Source organism: Glossina fuscipes, unplaced genomic scaffold, assembly GCF_014805625.2.
Source record: "Glossina fuscipes isolate IAEA_lab_2018 unplaced genomic scaffold, Yale_Gfus_2 61105, whole genome shotgun sequence".
Taxonomy (NCBI): domain Eukaryota; kingdom Metazoa; phylum Arthropoda; class Insecta; order Diptera; family Glossinidae; genus Glossina; species Glossina fuscipes.
The window spans coordinates 54,191-67,295 of record NW_024003346.1 but is presented as its reverse complement, the minus strand read 5'-3'; the positions used below and the strand labels follow the sequence as shown (position 1 = coordinate 67,295).

Genomic DNA, 13,105 nt, shown 5'->3' with positions numbered 1-13,105 from the left:
TAGAGGAATTCAAGCTGAACGAAGACGCCTTCTGCTATTTGAAACGAAGTCGCAAGGTTGCCAGAAATAAACGAAATAGCTTAACGTGGACCTCAAAATATCCGAAACCGGCCTTTCCAACAGAAGATGTTTATGAAACTTTTCAGAAAGGGTACTAAATCTTCTACGCGACCATGAGACAGTACATGACCGCAAAGAATACAGGGATGCGTCTACAAGCTACAATAGTGAGACAAATTCCCTTTTTCCGAAGACCAGGATTATGCAGCAGAGGTGAGGTACACCGGAGAAATTTGCTCGGGTTCGTGCTGATAATATTACTGACCGGAACAAATTTTAGGGAGAAAATGGACACCAACATCACGTGGTCGTAAGTTCCTCCGCGCGCCATCGCCACCCTCCTCGCAATATTCGTTGCATTCCAATGGTAAGTTTGCATTTATCTTTACTGATTGTCATTTATAACTTTATTATTTATTTCAATTTAATTTCAGATTAATAATATATAACTAACATATTAATGCAGACATGCCTATCGCGTGGCTATGTTAAATCGTTTGCTCTAGTCTCTGACATGTCGTACATCGTGCAAAATATAACACGCATTGAGGGCGATTGTCTTGCGTAATAATGATTCGATACTTGCAGGGCATATATTACAAGTGTGGAAATTGTTTCAACGACAACATTGGGATTTCAAGAGTCCTATGCATCAGTTCTTGCATATCAATATCGAGACTATAGATAAATTAGAAAGCAGAGGTGTTAGTTTATACACACTTCGTGAAATAGATATCGCTAAAGGAGAATTGCCCATGCTCAATGTTGATGACACCTTGCAGCCCATAACGCGTACAGTATTACATATTAAAATCAATATATCGCCAAACTTTGTTTAGAATAATCGGATACATGGTAAAACAAGTCAAAATTTTTGGTTATGGATTGAAGGATCCCGTTTCCAATTTTATGAATTGTTCCAGGTATTTTTACCAAACCGCAATTACAATTCTATTATAAAAATTAATCATTTCTGTTTATGTGCTTTCTTCATGTTAAAATACACTTTTTAGGCCACGCGCAAATTTGTCTACAGCCAAAAACCACAAAAACTGTTGATGGCAATACCTCTCAAAGAGCCTTTACCGTCACAATATTATATACGAGTAGCGAGTGACACTTGGCTGGGTACCAATGCGTGGACTCCATTAACTTTTAATTTTTAGTGGTACCGGAACACCATCTCCCTCTTACCGAAACCTATAGTGCTCTGAAAAATCTATGAATCTTTCTATAATTTTACGCATTTCAATCCTACACAAATTCAAGTCTTTCATTGTTTTTATCATACTGATAATAACGTTTTGTTGGACTCACCCACAAGTTCAGGTAAAACTATAGTAGCGGAAATGGCCATACAATAATAACGAAAGAGCTAAGGTTGTTTATATTGCGCGTTTGAAAGCTTTGGTTAAGGAAAGAATTAGCGATAGCTACCACACCAAAAAAATAGGATGGTATCAGCCGGTCTTGCCAGACAAGAGAACATGTGCAAGATGTTGTACTAATTGTTATAGACGAAATACATTTTGTAATTGTGTCATGTATGAATTTCATTACAGGATGCAATATACGTTGGTTTATCTACTGCTTTTGCCAACGCTCAAGATCTCGCCAATTGGCTGGATATTAAGGAAATGGGGTTATATAATTTTAAACCTTCCGTAAGGCCGGTTTGTTTGCAATTGCATATAAATGAGTTTTCCGGCAATTAAACCGAATTGAATAACTTTTCTGCCTTCTCTTTAACCATTTATTTGCAGGCAAACTGTCCATGGATGGCCACTACGAATCGGCCGACATTCCAAACAATACGCTCTTATTCGCCAACGGAACCCACCATAGTTTTTGTTTCATCCCGCCGTCAAACTCGATTAACCGCTTTCGATCTGATTACTTAGAGGCAAATGAAATAACGATAGAAAAAGTGTGTTCCTCTAATATATTTCCTCTTTACTTCTTTGCCAGATACTAGATTATTTACGCTTATGCTTGTGGTATTCTGCCGGTGCAGTCTGTACTCCCTCCCGGTGATGTAAAACATCTTAACAAGCTCAAACGCTATATTATCAGTAACTACGAAGAATCATATAATAATGAATTATATCAATACGTACAATTTGTTAAACGCAGTGTGAAAGCCAAAAGATATGCTATCTCTTTTTTTTTTATTTTACTCATAGAGTTTAGTTGGAAGTCCTTTTGCAAGCGAATCAAATCTTTTGTGCTTACATGGTTTACTAAACGCTGCTCCTGAATTGTTGACCTCTTCGTTGCTTTATCTTCTAGAACCTTTGAATAATTCCTTGAAATATGTCGCGGATATAATGCGTATACAAGCAGCTCAAGTTATATTATGGGCTTACGGACTCGATGATCGAGAATTTGACGCTAATTTGATGTTAAAGAATGCTTGGAGGCTTTACCACAACGTTCATTGGAACATAAGCATGGTTGGCTGGTAGTTCTTGGCCATGCCTTGAGTAAAAAAATAGGATATCTCATCATACAACGTCAAACAAAGAATTTCGCTGAATGGCAAAATTTTGTAGACGCTGTGAAAGTTATGGGTAAAGTTCTGAATACAGTAATTTTTGGTGAACTCATTATTAGGAAGTATTGTTTCCATTAAACTCAGCTAAAATGTTATACGAGAATCAGTGGCTTTTAGTCTGACACGAGACCAGCAATCAATAAGTGGACCTATTTGAAATTTTCCGGTGAATTAAAAAGTTCAAGTTATGCGATATGATTTTTCAAGGAGTTTTTTTTTTTTTTAATAACTTCAGCCATGGATAACTGTGAATTGGGAAATTCATGTGACTTTTAAAGTTCAAGGCAAAGGTACAGAATTATTTCGTGACGGTTTTGCCATATGGTACGCCAAAGAACGTATGCAACCAGGGCCAGTTTTCGGTAGTGACAATAAGCCAAGCATGCATTAAGATTAAGAACTTTTCTCTGCGGCGCGGGAGCAGTGACAATTGGCTTAAGTAGCCGTAGTCTCTTACAAAGCAATTTTCGGCATGCTAAATGTGAAGGCAACCGCTTGACCGGTATCTTTCAAAACACGCTGCAACCAGATGAAGGAAGATTTGATTGGAAACGTTTCTGGTCGTATCTTCTTCCATATATGTGGGAGTTATTAGCTGCAGTTGCTGTAAGTTAACTACCTACGTTGTTTGTTTATTATTAATAATGACTTATTTTAGGCTGCGCTCTTTGTGGCCTATATTAATGTTTTGGACTTATGGCAGTAAGTAAGTGTAAAAAGTTTCAATCTGGAACCTTCCGCCTTATTGTTAATGTCCCATGGTTCGTTAGCAACAAACTACTCATGATGACCTAGATTTTCCATTTCATTAGGAATCTAACTCCATGCATTTACTCAATATTTCTTCAGACTGCGTAATCACGTAAACACCTTTGCGGTAGCTCTTCTAAAGTGTTTTAATACACAAAATTTATGTAATGTATGTTATATTTCTAACTTGTCCTTGAATTTTTGCAAACATCAAGACAACAAAGGCACTAACGATCGAATCGTTATGAACATTAGCAATTGCAAGATCTGTAAGCACTATTCTCATTTCTTCGGTTTGCTGCGATCATTTGTAAACTACTCCCAAGTTGTGAGATTTGAAATTCCACCGTAAAGCAATCTGCTCAAGAGTCAAGAAAATGCAAGCGATGAAAACTGTTGGTTGTCATCTTGCCCAGATCGATACAAAAGCGACAAAATCATCCAGTTGCTTTGTGTAAAAAGGCATTTAATATGTTCCAAAATCCCATATATGTCTTCAAATTTGGCTGATTCGCGTTTCGAGCTTAATCTGATGACGTTCAATTAATAGACGTCGAGAGCAAGCTTCCTTCTCTTGGAAAGATGTTTTAATTGATATTGTGAAGGCATTTGATTAGATACTCCTTGTATTCATTTTTTGTCCTTGCGTTTGTGTTGAGTCTATAACATTAAATAAGTCATTTCAGTAAGTCGTTCGTAATGACTAATTTTAGCTAGTGCTATTAATTTCAGTTGTGAAATTGCATTTTAGCGTATTATGAATAGCGAAGAAATTGAAGCACCTATCCTACAAATTTTGGGTGTTAAGAAAATAACTACTGAAGAAAGCGAGCTCATACGCATTCTCATCTCGGACGCAATGCTTTCTACTCATTTGAATTTGCCATGCGAAGAAGAACAGCTGAAGGAAAACACGATTATTAGAGTAGATAAATATATAACGCCGATAGTAAGCAAAAACGATGCTGAAAAGTATGTAGTCTTTAACCTGAATCGTGAAAAAACAGCAAAGAAATGGTTCTCTATTATTTTCAGACGTGTCTTCATTGTTATGGGCTTGACAGTTTTGCATCCAGGCGATCATGTGTAGAAGATTGGTGAACCCATCAACCCGTTAGACGCACCTGCTTCATCTGCTCAGAAAGCGGCTCCTACTCCTACTTCGTTACCGTCCACTAGCAATAATAAATCTAAACCGGCCAAGGAAAATAGAAGCTTTTCCAACGGCAACAGCAAGAATACCAATCTCGAGCAATCGATGAATGCTGGTTTAATTAGTCCAATAGCTAGTTTGAGTCCATATCACAATAAGTGGACAATAAAAGCCCGCGTTACTGCAAAGTCCGCAGTACGCAGTTGAAGTAACGCTAGAGGTGAAGGGAAACTATTTAACATGGACTTAATGGATGAATCGGGAGAAATAAGGGCTACACCCTTTCGTGAACAATGCGACAAATTCTACGATATCATACAGGTGGACCAAGTCTACTTCATAAGCAGATGCCAATTGAAGCCGGCAAACAAACAATTCTCTACACTTAAAAATGATTTTGAAATGACTTTTACTAATGAGACAGTTGTACAGTTATGTGAGGATGCTTCTGGTATACCAGAAATTAAATATGGCCTAGTGCCCATTTCCCAAGTCGCAAATATGAAACCTAAAGCGGCCGTTGATGTTGTGGGTGTATGCAAGGAAGTTGGAGAGGTACAGATGTTCACCTCACGCACAACAAACAAAGAATTCAAAAAACGTGACCCTGTCCTAATTGATATCAGTGATGCTGCCGTGACTCTAACAATATGGGGAGAGGATGCTGTCAACTTTGATGGCCAAGTTCAACCAGTCATATTGGTAAAAGGTGCCCGCAACAATGAATTTAATGGAGGTAAAAGTCTAAGCCTGGGCAATGGTCCTAATATGAAAATTAACCCTGATATACCCGAAGGCTACAAATTACGTGGCTGGTTTGACAACGGTGGCGGGGAATATATTAAAAATTCAGTTTCTGCTCAGTAAGCTATTGAACAATCATTAGATTATGATGTGTTGAAATCATTTATATCGTTTTTAAAGTGCTAGCGCTATTGGTGGCAGTGCAGAGTGGCGTACTTTTCTTGAAGCACATAATCTTGGTACGGGTGATAAGTCAGATTATTTTCAGACTAAAGTCGTTGTATATTTGATAAAAAGTCAAACCGCCTTCTATAAAGCATGTCCTCAACCGGAATGCAACAAAAAGGTGGTTGACGAGCACCGTGCCGCACCACGCTCAGCCTTTCAATTGTGTCATAGCAGCCGAAGGTGAGTAATCACGGACGTAACTAATTAACTTTTAGTGATAGGGATTTTTTTTGACCGTTACGGATAGAGGATGACAGGTGTGGCTTCGCCGTCATCCTTGAAGGAATGATAGGGCTGATGGATATTTTTCTTTTTTTGACATGAGTCGACTAGGGACGGACGAGCGGCCCTGTGGGGCAAGGTAGGCTGCTATGACATCCGCGACGTGTTCGTCTCTTTTTAGCAACCCGCGATGCCAAAAGAGAAGTCTGATAACAAGCGTTCGTATAAGTTATACTAAAAAGGAAAAAAATTCTAACGGAAAGTCGGGGTCACCACGCTGGTTTCCTCCTACGCCTCTTAAAATTCGCGTAAATACTGTAATCTTCTTGTATTTAAATAAATAAAACCGTAAGACCGAAACCGAAGGTCGAAGTAATCTTTATAAATATTCTTGGAAAGAGTCCTGGATTGGCTGAGTGTACCCTGCCCAAGAAGACTCTTTACAACTCAAAGGAATTAAATCTGATTTTGAAATGCCGTAATATTTTTTTCTAAATAGAAGCGAAAAAAGCAATGAAAAAGGGCCGGAAGTATTTTCAGGCATATGGAAGAACAAGAACTTAACAGTGGATCACCATTATCACCACATCACTTTACTTGGAACAATTATTCAAATATGGTCCATAAATAGCGCGATCCGATTCATCTTTGGCCCAAAACTACGCACCCAATTTCATCAAATTGTCTCAAAAATTACGACCTGTAGGCTTAATAAAGATAAGCAAGCTTAGGTCGATTTCGACTCGATCCGTATAATAAAACGTGGTTCCTCTGGGCGCCGTATATATCTGCGCAAGCACAAATGTTGCAGGATATGTTAAAAAAATAAGTTACTATTTATTGCAATAATTTGCACAATTTATTCTAAACAAAAGTTTTAAAGATCTTCTGAACGTTCCTGGTGATTCATACAAATAAAAATGAATTATTTGAACTCTTCATCAGCTCACTTATTAAGATAAATGTCTTGGTTGATCTACTTTCGTATCTATTAACTTTTGACGCTTATCGTCGGGCAGGAAATCATCAACGTCATGGTCACCCAACGTTTCAGGATGACCTCGTTTTCGATCTGAGGCTTTAATAGATTCAGGCGTTAAAGAATGAGAAGAACGTTCTTCTGCATCGCTGGCCTGGTATTGCAAGTAAATCGGTGATATACGCTGACCAGAGCTAAAAAATTAATATTTTAATACGGAGATATTAGACGAGAATATAGTCACTTACACTTTCAATAAATAAGGGTCAAAAGGGAAAAATGTGTCTAGAATTTCTTCAGGCGTAGCGGTATCATTGGCATATATAGTAGCTAGTTTGCGACGGGCATTACGTTCTAAAATAGCATGGCAATAAGCTAATTGGTAAGCCCTCGTAACACCGGCAAAAGCTGTAGCCACTGCCGGCAAACACACTCGTAACGGGTTGTAAGTAGACGTCACCAGAGCTGTTAATTGCAGTGATTGCAGAAATAAAATACCTTCAAATGGAATAGGTTATGAAATAATTATTATAATGTGAGTAGGAACGGATTACTTTTCTTGTCCACAGTCAAATCTCGACTACGAAAAGCTATTATATAGAAAATAGCTTGACAAACGGAGTAGAATACCAAATTAGATTTCAAAGAAACATTTGACCGAGATAGTTCGGAGCCTTTGATATATTGTTGACACCAGTCGCACATTTCTTTAAGATATAACTTAATAATACTAAGAAAAGAAAATTTTCAAAATAAGAAACAAAAAAAATTTTTTTTTGTATATTTACTTTATGTGAATAAACGCAGATCGTGCCAAAAAGCTGGATAAATATCCTACGGAGGCCTGTCTGATTAACGCAGGGCAATTCGGATTTGTAACTTTGTTCCACAAAGAAGCTAAAAAAACTTGGCTTAAAGTTTGCTGGAAAGAAAAGCATATTGTAACTTTTTATAATAAGGAAAAAGAAGACAAGAGCAAATTTCATAACCAGCTTGGTTGCTTCAATACTTGTTTGTAATTATCAAAAATGAGAAAGAATAAAAAAGGTACAAATAAGTATGCAAGTGAAATAAATTGAAATAATCATCACTTAAGAGATCACTTGAGATAATGATCACTTCCATCAAATAAAGAATTCTATTACAGAATTATATTTCCATTTAACAGAATTTCCCAGGATATTTTTGTCACTTTAAGAGAATTTCCGAGGGTATTTTTATCACTTTAACAAAATTTCCGAGCATGTTTCCATTTAACAGAATTTCCGAGGATATTTATTGAAAGCGGAGGATAGTTATTGCGCTCTCTCAATGTTTATGGATGTTATGATTCACTGGATGTTATGTTCGATTGGTTCTTTTAGAGATTATACTATGCGCTGCAATCATTTAAAGAAAAATCACTGTTTTAAAAAGAAGCACTTACCTTTAAACTGCAATAATAGAATATCAAAAATTGGACATGATGCGTATTATGTATGGGTAAAATAACCGCATCGAAAGCTTTAATTAAAATTTGTAGAAACTTTAATGAGTCGCTTAGTGTTTCTTTTTCTGATGATTCTGAAGAACTTCTTTTCTTAAGAAAATTGAAAACTGCCAACATACTAATGTCCAGCGTTTTGGCTATTGGATGATTCATAGATTGCTCCTCTTTCTTAGCTAAAAGAGAAACGTATAGAATTAGAAAAAAAACTGCGATAGACGCATTGATATTTAATACATCACATAACTGTTTCCTGTTTACTAACTGGTTAAGGCTTTTAAACGACTTTTAATATTTTTAGCTTCTCATCATTTTATTGACTCTATAGAGAGTTTCTAAATAAAATCTTGGTAGTTGTTGTTTGTATCTATTTAGTTCCGCATATGTCGAAAGTATGTATTAAGGAATTAAATAAAACAGTTTAAGAAAGTGTTTAACGAGATTCCCAACATATGCGAAGTTTTATTAGTAATAACCTAAACGTAGGGGGAAAACCAGAAGCTACATTGAACTTCGCTTTTTTATCCATTAATTTGTAAAAAAATTAGGACCAATGCGGAGAAAATATTATAAGCAAAAGTGACTTCCAAAATGTAGTTACGGAAATTGCATTCACTAACTAAGGCTTAATTCGATCCGACGTAATAACATATTTCCACATTTTGTATAGCGCAAAGAAAATTGAATTTACCTTTCTCATGCCTTGGTATTACTTCGTTATATATTTCTCCTGCTTCACTCTCTTCATTATCATCATCACTTTCCAAATCTTCAATTTCGTGGCGTGGAGCATTTACATCTAAAATAGCCAGTCTGAAGGAGAACAAAATATTTTAGATTACTTAAACAATTTTTCCCTGTTTGTCCACTACTCACTTTTCCATTAATAATTGTATTATGTACTCTGTAAATATCGGTTTATACTCTAACAGCTTTAGCAAGTTATGAATATAACTAATATACGAAGACCTTTTATAATAGGGAAATAACGATTCAATCGCGTCTAGAATAGCATCGAATGCCATAGGTATAGCATTAAGAATTTTTTCCAATAACTGGTGTATAACCTGCAACTCATTCGATATTTCACTATTTAAGCTTGTCTCTTTATTTGGTTCACTTGGTATCCATAAACTGATCAATTTCCTTACAGCGAATGATAAATAGTTATTGTGAGCCACTAAAATGTCAAGGCAAAATTCACTGTATGCTTTTACAACTTCAGTCGAACGCTTATTCCACGACAACGCAAGCAAAGCTTCTACCAATGGGGTGTATTTCGCGGTTAATTGATTACAAAGGGAGAGAGCGTCATGAAAGATATTTAAAAATTCATGATCCTTACACGTATAGATTAAAAAGAAACATTAAACACACGATCTGAAATAAATCTCCGTTATTGGCTTACATGCAAAAAGTTATCCGTTAAGAAAGCCACAAATTCATCTATAGCAGCATAATTTTGACTTTCCTCTACCTCTTTTACCGCAAAGAGTAAGCCCTTTTGTTTTGGCATTTCAAAACGTACTCTATTGATGACTGTGCTTTTAGCTTTTTCTCTTTCTGTGGGCTGGTACGATTTTAAAATAGATGTGAGATTTGTTTGGGTTGTCTGAAGGCTATATTCAGACTTATTGGTATTAAAAGCCATTGTAGCATCAAATAATTAATCTAAAATTTTAAAACAAGTCGTAAAAAAGGATAGCGCTTCCAATAAAACATACTTCTTTTTATGCGACAGTCGGCTTGTAATTGTCTGTTTGCTGGAAAATTTTTGAGAAAATTATTTAAATACCAGTTCTAATTATGATTTTTGAATTATTTGTCAATAAATTACTGTCTGCAACTTCCTCTCGATTATATGTTAATCTTACGCCAACGTTCGCACGTTTTCATTTTAACCATAAAAAAAAAAAAATTTATATGCAGTAGCATCTATGATTGCCAATTCGACAAGTTGGTGTTTATGTTCAGTCAACATCGAGAGAACAGATGTGTTTGTTTGATATCAGGTGATTTTAACATTTTCGTATGAAAAACGCGTGATTTCTTCTGACTTAAAAAGAAATTTTTAAAATATATAGCAAAGCATATAAAGGCAAAAATTAGCGTAAAAAATAAATTAAAGATGCCCTACTTTATTTTAGACACAGCCGGAGATATAGAGCTTTTAAAAACTGACGCTCTGAAAACGACGCATAATATACCAAAAGGTAAACTACTACTGGCTATTGATCATCCCACTGATGCAGAAAGATCGACCTCATGTGATGATGAAGATGTGACAGAGCAAGATCTATACGGTAAGAACTGTTTTGTGAGTCTCTGCTCCGAATTCTTTCAACGTCTTTTTATGTTCTTAGGTCTACCACTTCCTAATGTAGACGTTGGAGACATTATAGATTCAACACTGGCAATCACTTTAAGGAAACCATCCAAAATAGAAGAAGCATTGGACCTCTGCATAGAACGTTTAGCATGTACCTCATATCATATAAATAATAAACAAAAACTACGGTATTTAGTGGATCTAGACCACTCGGATTTTAATGAAACTACCGGCAGACATAATGATGATCAATTAACTAAAACTGATGTTGCCAAAATTATGGGTAAATCAAGTATGGTATCGGGTTTGGAGAAATTGAAGGAATTACCTAGCGTTGTAAATACCAGAAAGCGACGTGAATTGAACAAGGTAAGCTCTTATATCTCTGCAGTTAATAGACTTGTTCCTTTTTCTAAGATGATGTAATATTCGACATCATAAAGCTGTTGCTTGAAATAATTAATCACGATTTCTTTCCCAACATTATTTAAAATGTCGGACTCAATTTGTAAGTTTAACAACAACAACAACTGTTTTCTAAACTTTCAACCGTTGTAATCTTAGAAATTATATTAAAAGTTTCCAATAATTACTGTAAGGCCAGCGGTATATTCAAGAGCCTCTATTTAGACTGTCGTTCATTTGCAAGTTTTATTTAAACGATTTAATTAAGGCAAACAATATTGCAAATGATTGCAAATTTTAACTTTTTAACTTAATTAACCAAGAATTGCTGACATTAAAATGTTGGGAAGACTTCCATTGATGACGTCTTTAGTAAGCTGATTTTAATAGATAGAGAAAATATTATAAATGTAAATGCATTTTTATATTACAAATTTTTTCTTTTCGTTGGCAGATTGAACGTTCAAAAACTAAAGGCAAGGATTGGTTCAACATGTCCGCTCCTGAAACAACCGAAGAAGTAGAAAATGATTTAAAGATATTGAAGATGCGTTCTGTGTTAGATTCTAAACATTTCTATAAGAAAAATGATTTAAAAGTTTTGCCTAAATATTTCCAAGTAAGTAAATCGTTACCTTCCAAATTTTTGCATATATTGAAAACATTTTTATTCAGGTTGGTACTGTGCAGTATTCCCCTTTATATGATAGGGAGTGTGACGTTCGTAAGCATAAGAGACGTAGTTTGATGGATGAACTCTTAGCTGATTCAGAGGCTCAAATGTACACAAAGCGTAAATATAATGAAATCGTTAAGCGGAAAGAGAATTACGCCCATCGCGAAGCCACAAAAGCAATGAGAAAGCTAAAAAAGAATAACTAACAAAAGCTTCCGTTTTTAATGGAACCCAATTTTAAATGACGGCACATATTGTTTTGAGAGAAAGAAAAATAGAATATTAAATTTGACTTAAAGCGAAACTCTTGTTTTTATAATTATTCCTTCTTAATTTCTTGTTTCTGCCTTTCCAAAAGTTTCACTATTTCTTTGGCTAAATTCTGAAAACTTTTAGCATAAACAGAAGTTTTATGTTGCAAAACGACTGGCACACCGGCATCGCAACAACCCGTTATAGTAGCGTCCAAAGGTAGAGAGGCCAGAACTTTGGTTTGCATTTGATCCACATATGTTTCTGTAGTATTTCCGTATATTTCGAAACTATTTTGGCAATTACCACAAACTGCATAACTCATATTTTCGATTAAACCCAACAAAGGAATGCCAAAAGTTTTATACATTTGCGCACCCCGGGCGGCAACTTGCAACGCGGCTACTTGCGGTGTACTGACTAGTACTACTCCCGATAAAGGAACATTTTGGGATAAAGATAAATGTACATCGCCAGTTCCAGGCGGAGTGTCCACAATTAGTATATCTAAGGGCCCCCAAACAGCTCCTTTTAATAGACGTTGTAAAGCTGACATCACTAAAGGGCCACGCCAAATGATTGCTTTATTTTGTTCTGTTAATAAGCCAATAGATAAACACTTCACTCCATAATTAACTGGAGGTACAATTCGGTTGTTATCATCGAGTAGTGGCTGTTCACGGATATTCATCATCAATGGCAATGATGGGCCAAATATATCACCATCAAGTAAACCTGTTCTAATGCCCATGTTGGCCAAGCTAACAGCTAAGTTAACTGAAACGGTGGATTTCCCCACACCTCCCTTTCCAGATGCCACCACCACTATATCTTCAACACCAGGCAAGGCAGACCTATCGGGCAATCCTCTAGCCATGAGAATCTGTTGGCGCACTGTGTAATTTTTTTTTATCTTGCTTGTCAGATTACATTTCGTCAAGAGGTTTGGTAGCTAAAAAACGCTATTTCAAAATTCGGCTCCCAAATAATTTGGAATTAAGCAAGGAAGCAACTTACTTTTTGCAAGAACAAGTCGAGAGATTTCGTTCTTCTTGATAGTGAAGACATTTAAAATTAATTCTAAACTATATCCATATGTTATCTTAAAATAAGTATTATCTAGAAAAGTTTTTTTCTTTTTATAATATTTCTTAAACAGGGCTGCTAAGTTTTCTGGACATTATTTCTTATTAAAAATATAATCAATTATCGATAACTTAAGATAGTAATTTTCATTTGCCATTACGCTTAGATCCGATTATAAAAA

General features: G+C 35.8%; 3 protein-coding genes across 7 annotated transcripts; 1 reads left to right on the top strand and 2 right to left on the bottom strand.

Annotated features, from left to right (window-relative positions):
* Positions 1–589: 589 nt before the first annotated feature.
* LOC119643496 (deoxynucleotidyltransferase terminal-interacting protein 2-like) lies at positions 590–11,809 on the top strand. 5 transcript variants are annotated; one of them, XM_038042853.1, is made up of 11 exons: positions 590–983; positions 1,074–2,630; positions 2,699–2,780; positions 2,850–3,220; positions 3,273–3,316; positions 4,097–4,336; positions 4,400–5,253; positions 10,324–10,479; positions 10,540–10,874; positions 11,365–11,529; positions 11,586–11,809. In XM_038042853.1, exons 7-11 carry the CDS (start codon positions 4,758–4,760, stop codon positions 11,790–11,792), a joined length of 1,359 nt encoding a protein of 452 aa, XP_037898781.1. In that variant the 5' UTR covers positions 590–983; positions 1,074–2,630; positions 2,699–2,780; positions 2,850–3,220; positions 3,273–3,316; positions 4,097–4,336; positions 4,400–4,757; the 3' UTR covers positions 11,793–11,809. The 5 variants fall into 5 exon arrangements, with proteins under 5 accessions (XP_037898781.1, XP_037898782.1, XP_037898780.1 ...); XM_038042854.1 differs by having other exon boundaries at positions 3,273–3,320; positions 4,116–4,336; XM_038042852.1 differs by having other exon boundaries at positions 3,273–3,320.
* Positions 6,542–10,116, bottom strand: LOC119643495 (RNA polymerase I-specific transcription initiation factor RRN3). Its single transcript, XM_038042851.1, has 9 exons — positions 9,901–10,116; positions 9,585–9,847; positions 9,053–9,516; positions 8,868–8,989; positions 8,117–8,352; positions 7,479–7,612; positions 7,245–7,420; positions 6,939–7,188; positions 6,542–6,884 (listed from the first exon to the last, which is right to left on the bottom strand). Exons 2-9 carry the CDS (start codon positions 9,825–9,827, stop codon positions 6,665–6,667), a joined length of 1,845 nt encoding a protein of 614 aa, XP_037898779.1. The 5' UTR covers positions 9,828–9,847; positions 9,901–10,116; the 3' UTR covers positions 6,542–6,664.
* On the bottom strand, positions 11,806–13,010 carry LOC119643497 (iron-sulfur protein NUBPL). The gene is made up of 2 exons (XM_038042857.1): positions 12,856–13,010; positions 11,806–12,790 (listed from the first exon to the last, which is right to left on the bottom strand). The coding sequence occupies exons 1-2, from the start codon at positions 12,904–12,906 to the stop codon at positions 11,906–11,908; spliced, it is 936 nt and encodes a 311-aa protein (XP_037898785.1). The 5' UTR covers positions 12,907–13,010; the 3' UTR covers positions 11,806–11,905.
* Positions 13,011–13,105: the final 95 nt, after the last annotated feature.

Bases quoted from the DNA above. Each gene is read 5' to 3' on its own strand.
- LOC119643495 (XM_038042851.1), bottom strand. From the start codon at position 9,827: ATGGCTTTTAATACCAATAAGTCTGAATATAGCCTTCAGACAACCCAA. The intron at 7,421-7,478 runs GTAAATATACAA...TTCTTTTCTTAG, and splicing joins TCTGCGTTTATTCACATAAA to TATTATTAAGTTATATCTTA. The intron at 6,885-6,938 runs GTAAGTGACTAT...TTAATTTTTTAG, and splicing joins GACCCTTATTTATTGAAAGT to CTCTGGTCAGCGTATATCAC.
- LOC119643497 (XM_038042857.1), bottom strand. From the start codon at position 12,906: ATGTCTTCACTATCAAGAAGAACGAAATCTCTCGACTTGTTCTTGCAA. The intron at 12,791-12,855 runs GTAAGTTGCTTC...AGCGTTTTTTAG, and splicing joins TCGACTTGTTCTTGCAAAAA to CTACCAAACCTCTTGACGAA.
- LOC119643496 (XM_038042855.1), top strand. From the start codon at position 4,758: ATGGACTTAATGGATGAATCGGGAGAAATAAGGGCTACACCCTTTCGT. The intron at 10,480-10,539 runs GTAAGAACTGTT...TTATGTTCTTAG, and splicing joins GACAGAGCAAGATCTATACG to GTCTACCACTTCCTAATGTA. The intron at 11,530-11,585 runs GTAAGTAAATCG...ATTTTTATTCAG, and splicing joins TTTTGCCTAAATATTTCCAA to GTTGGTACTGTGCAGTATTC.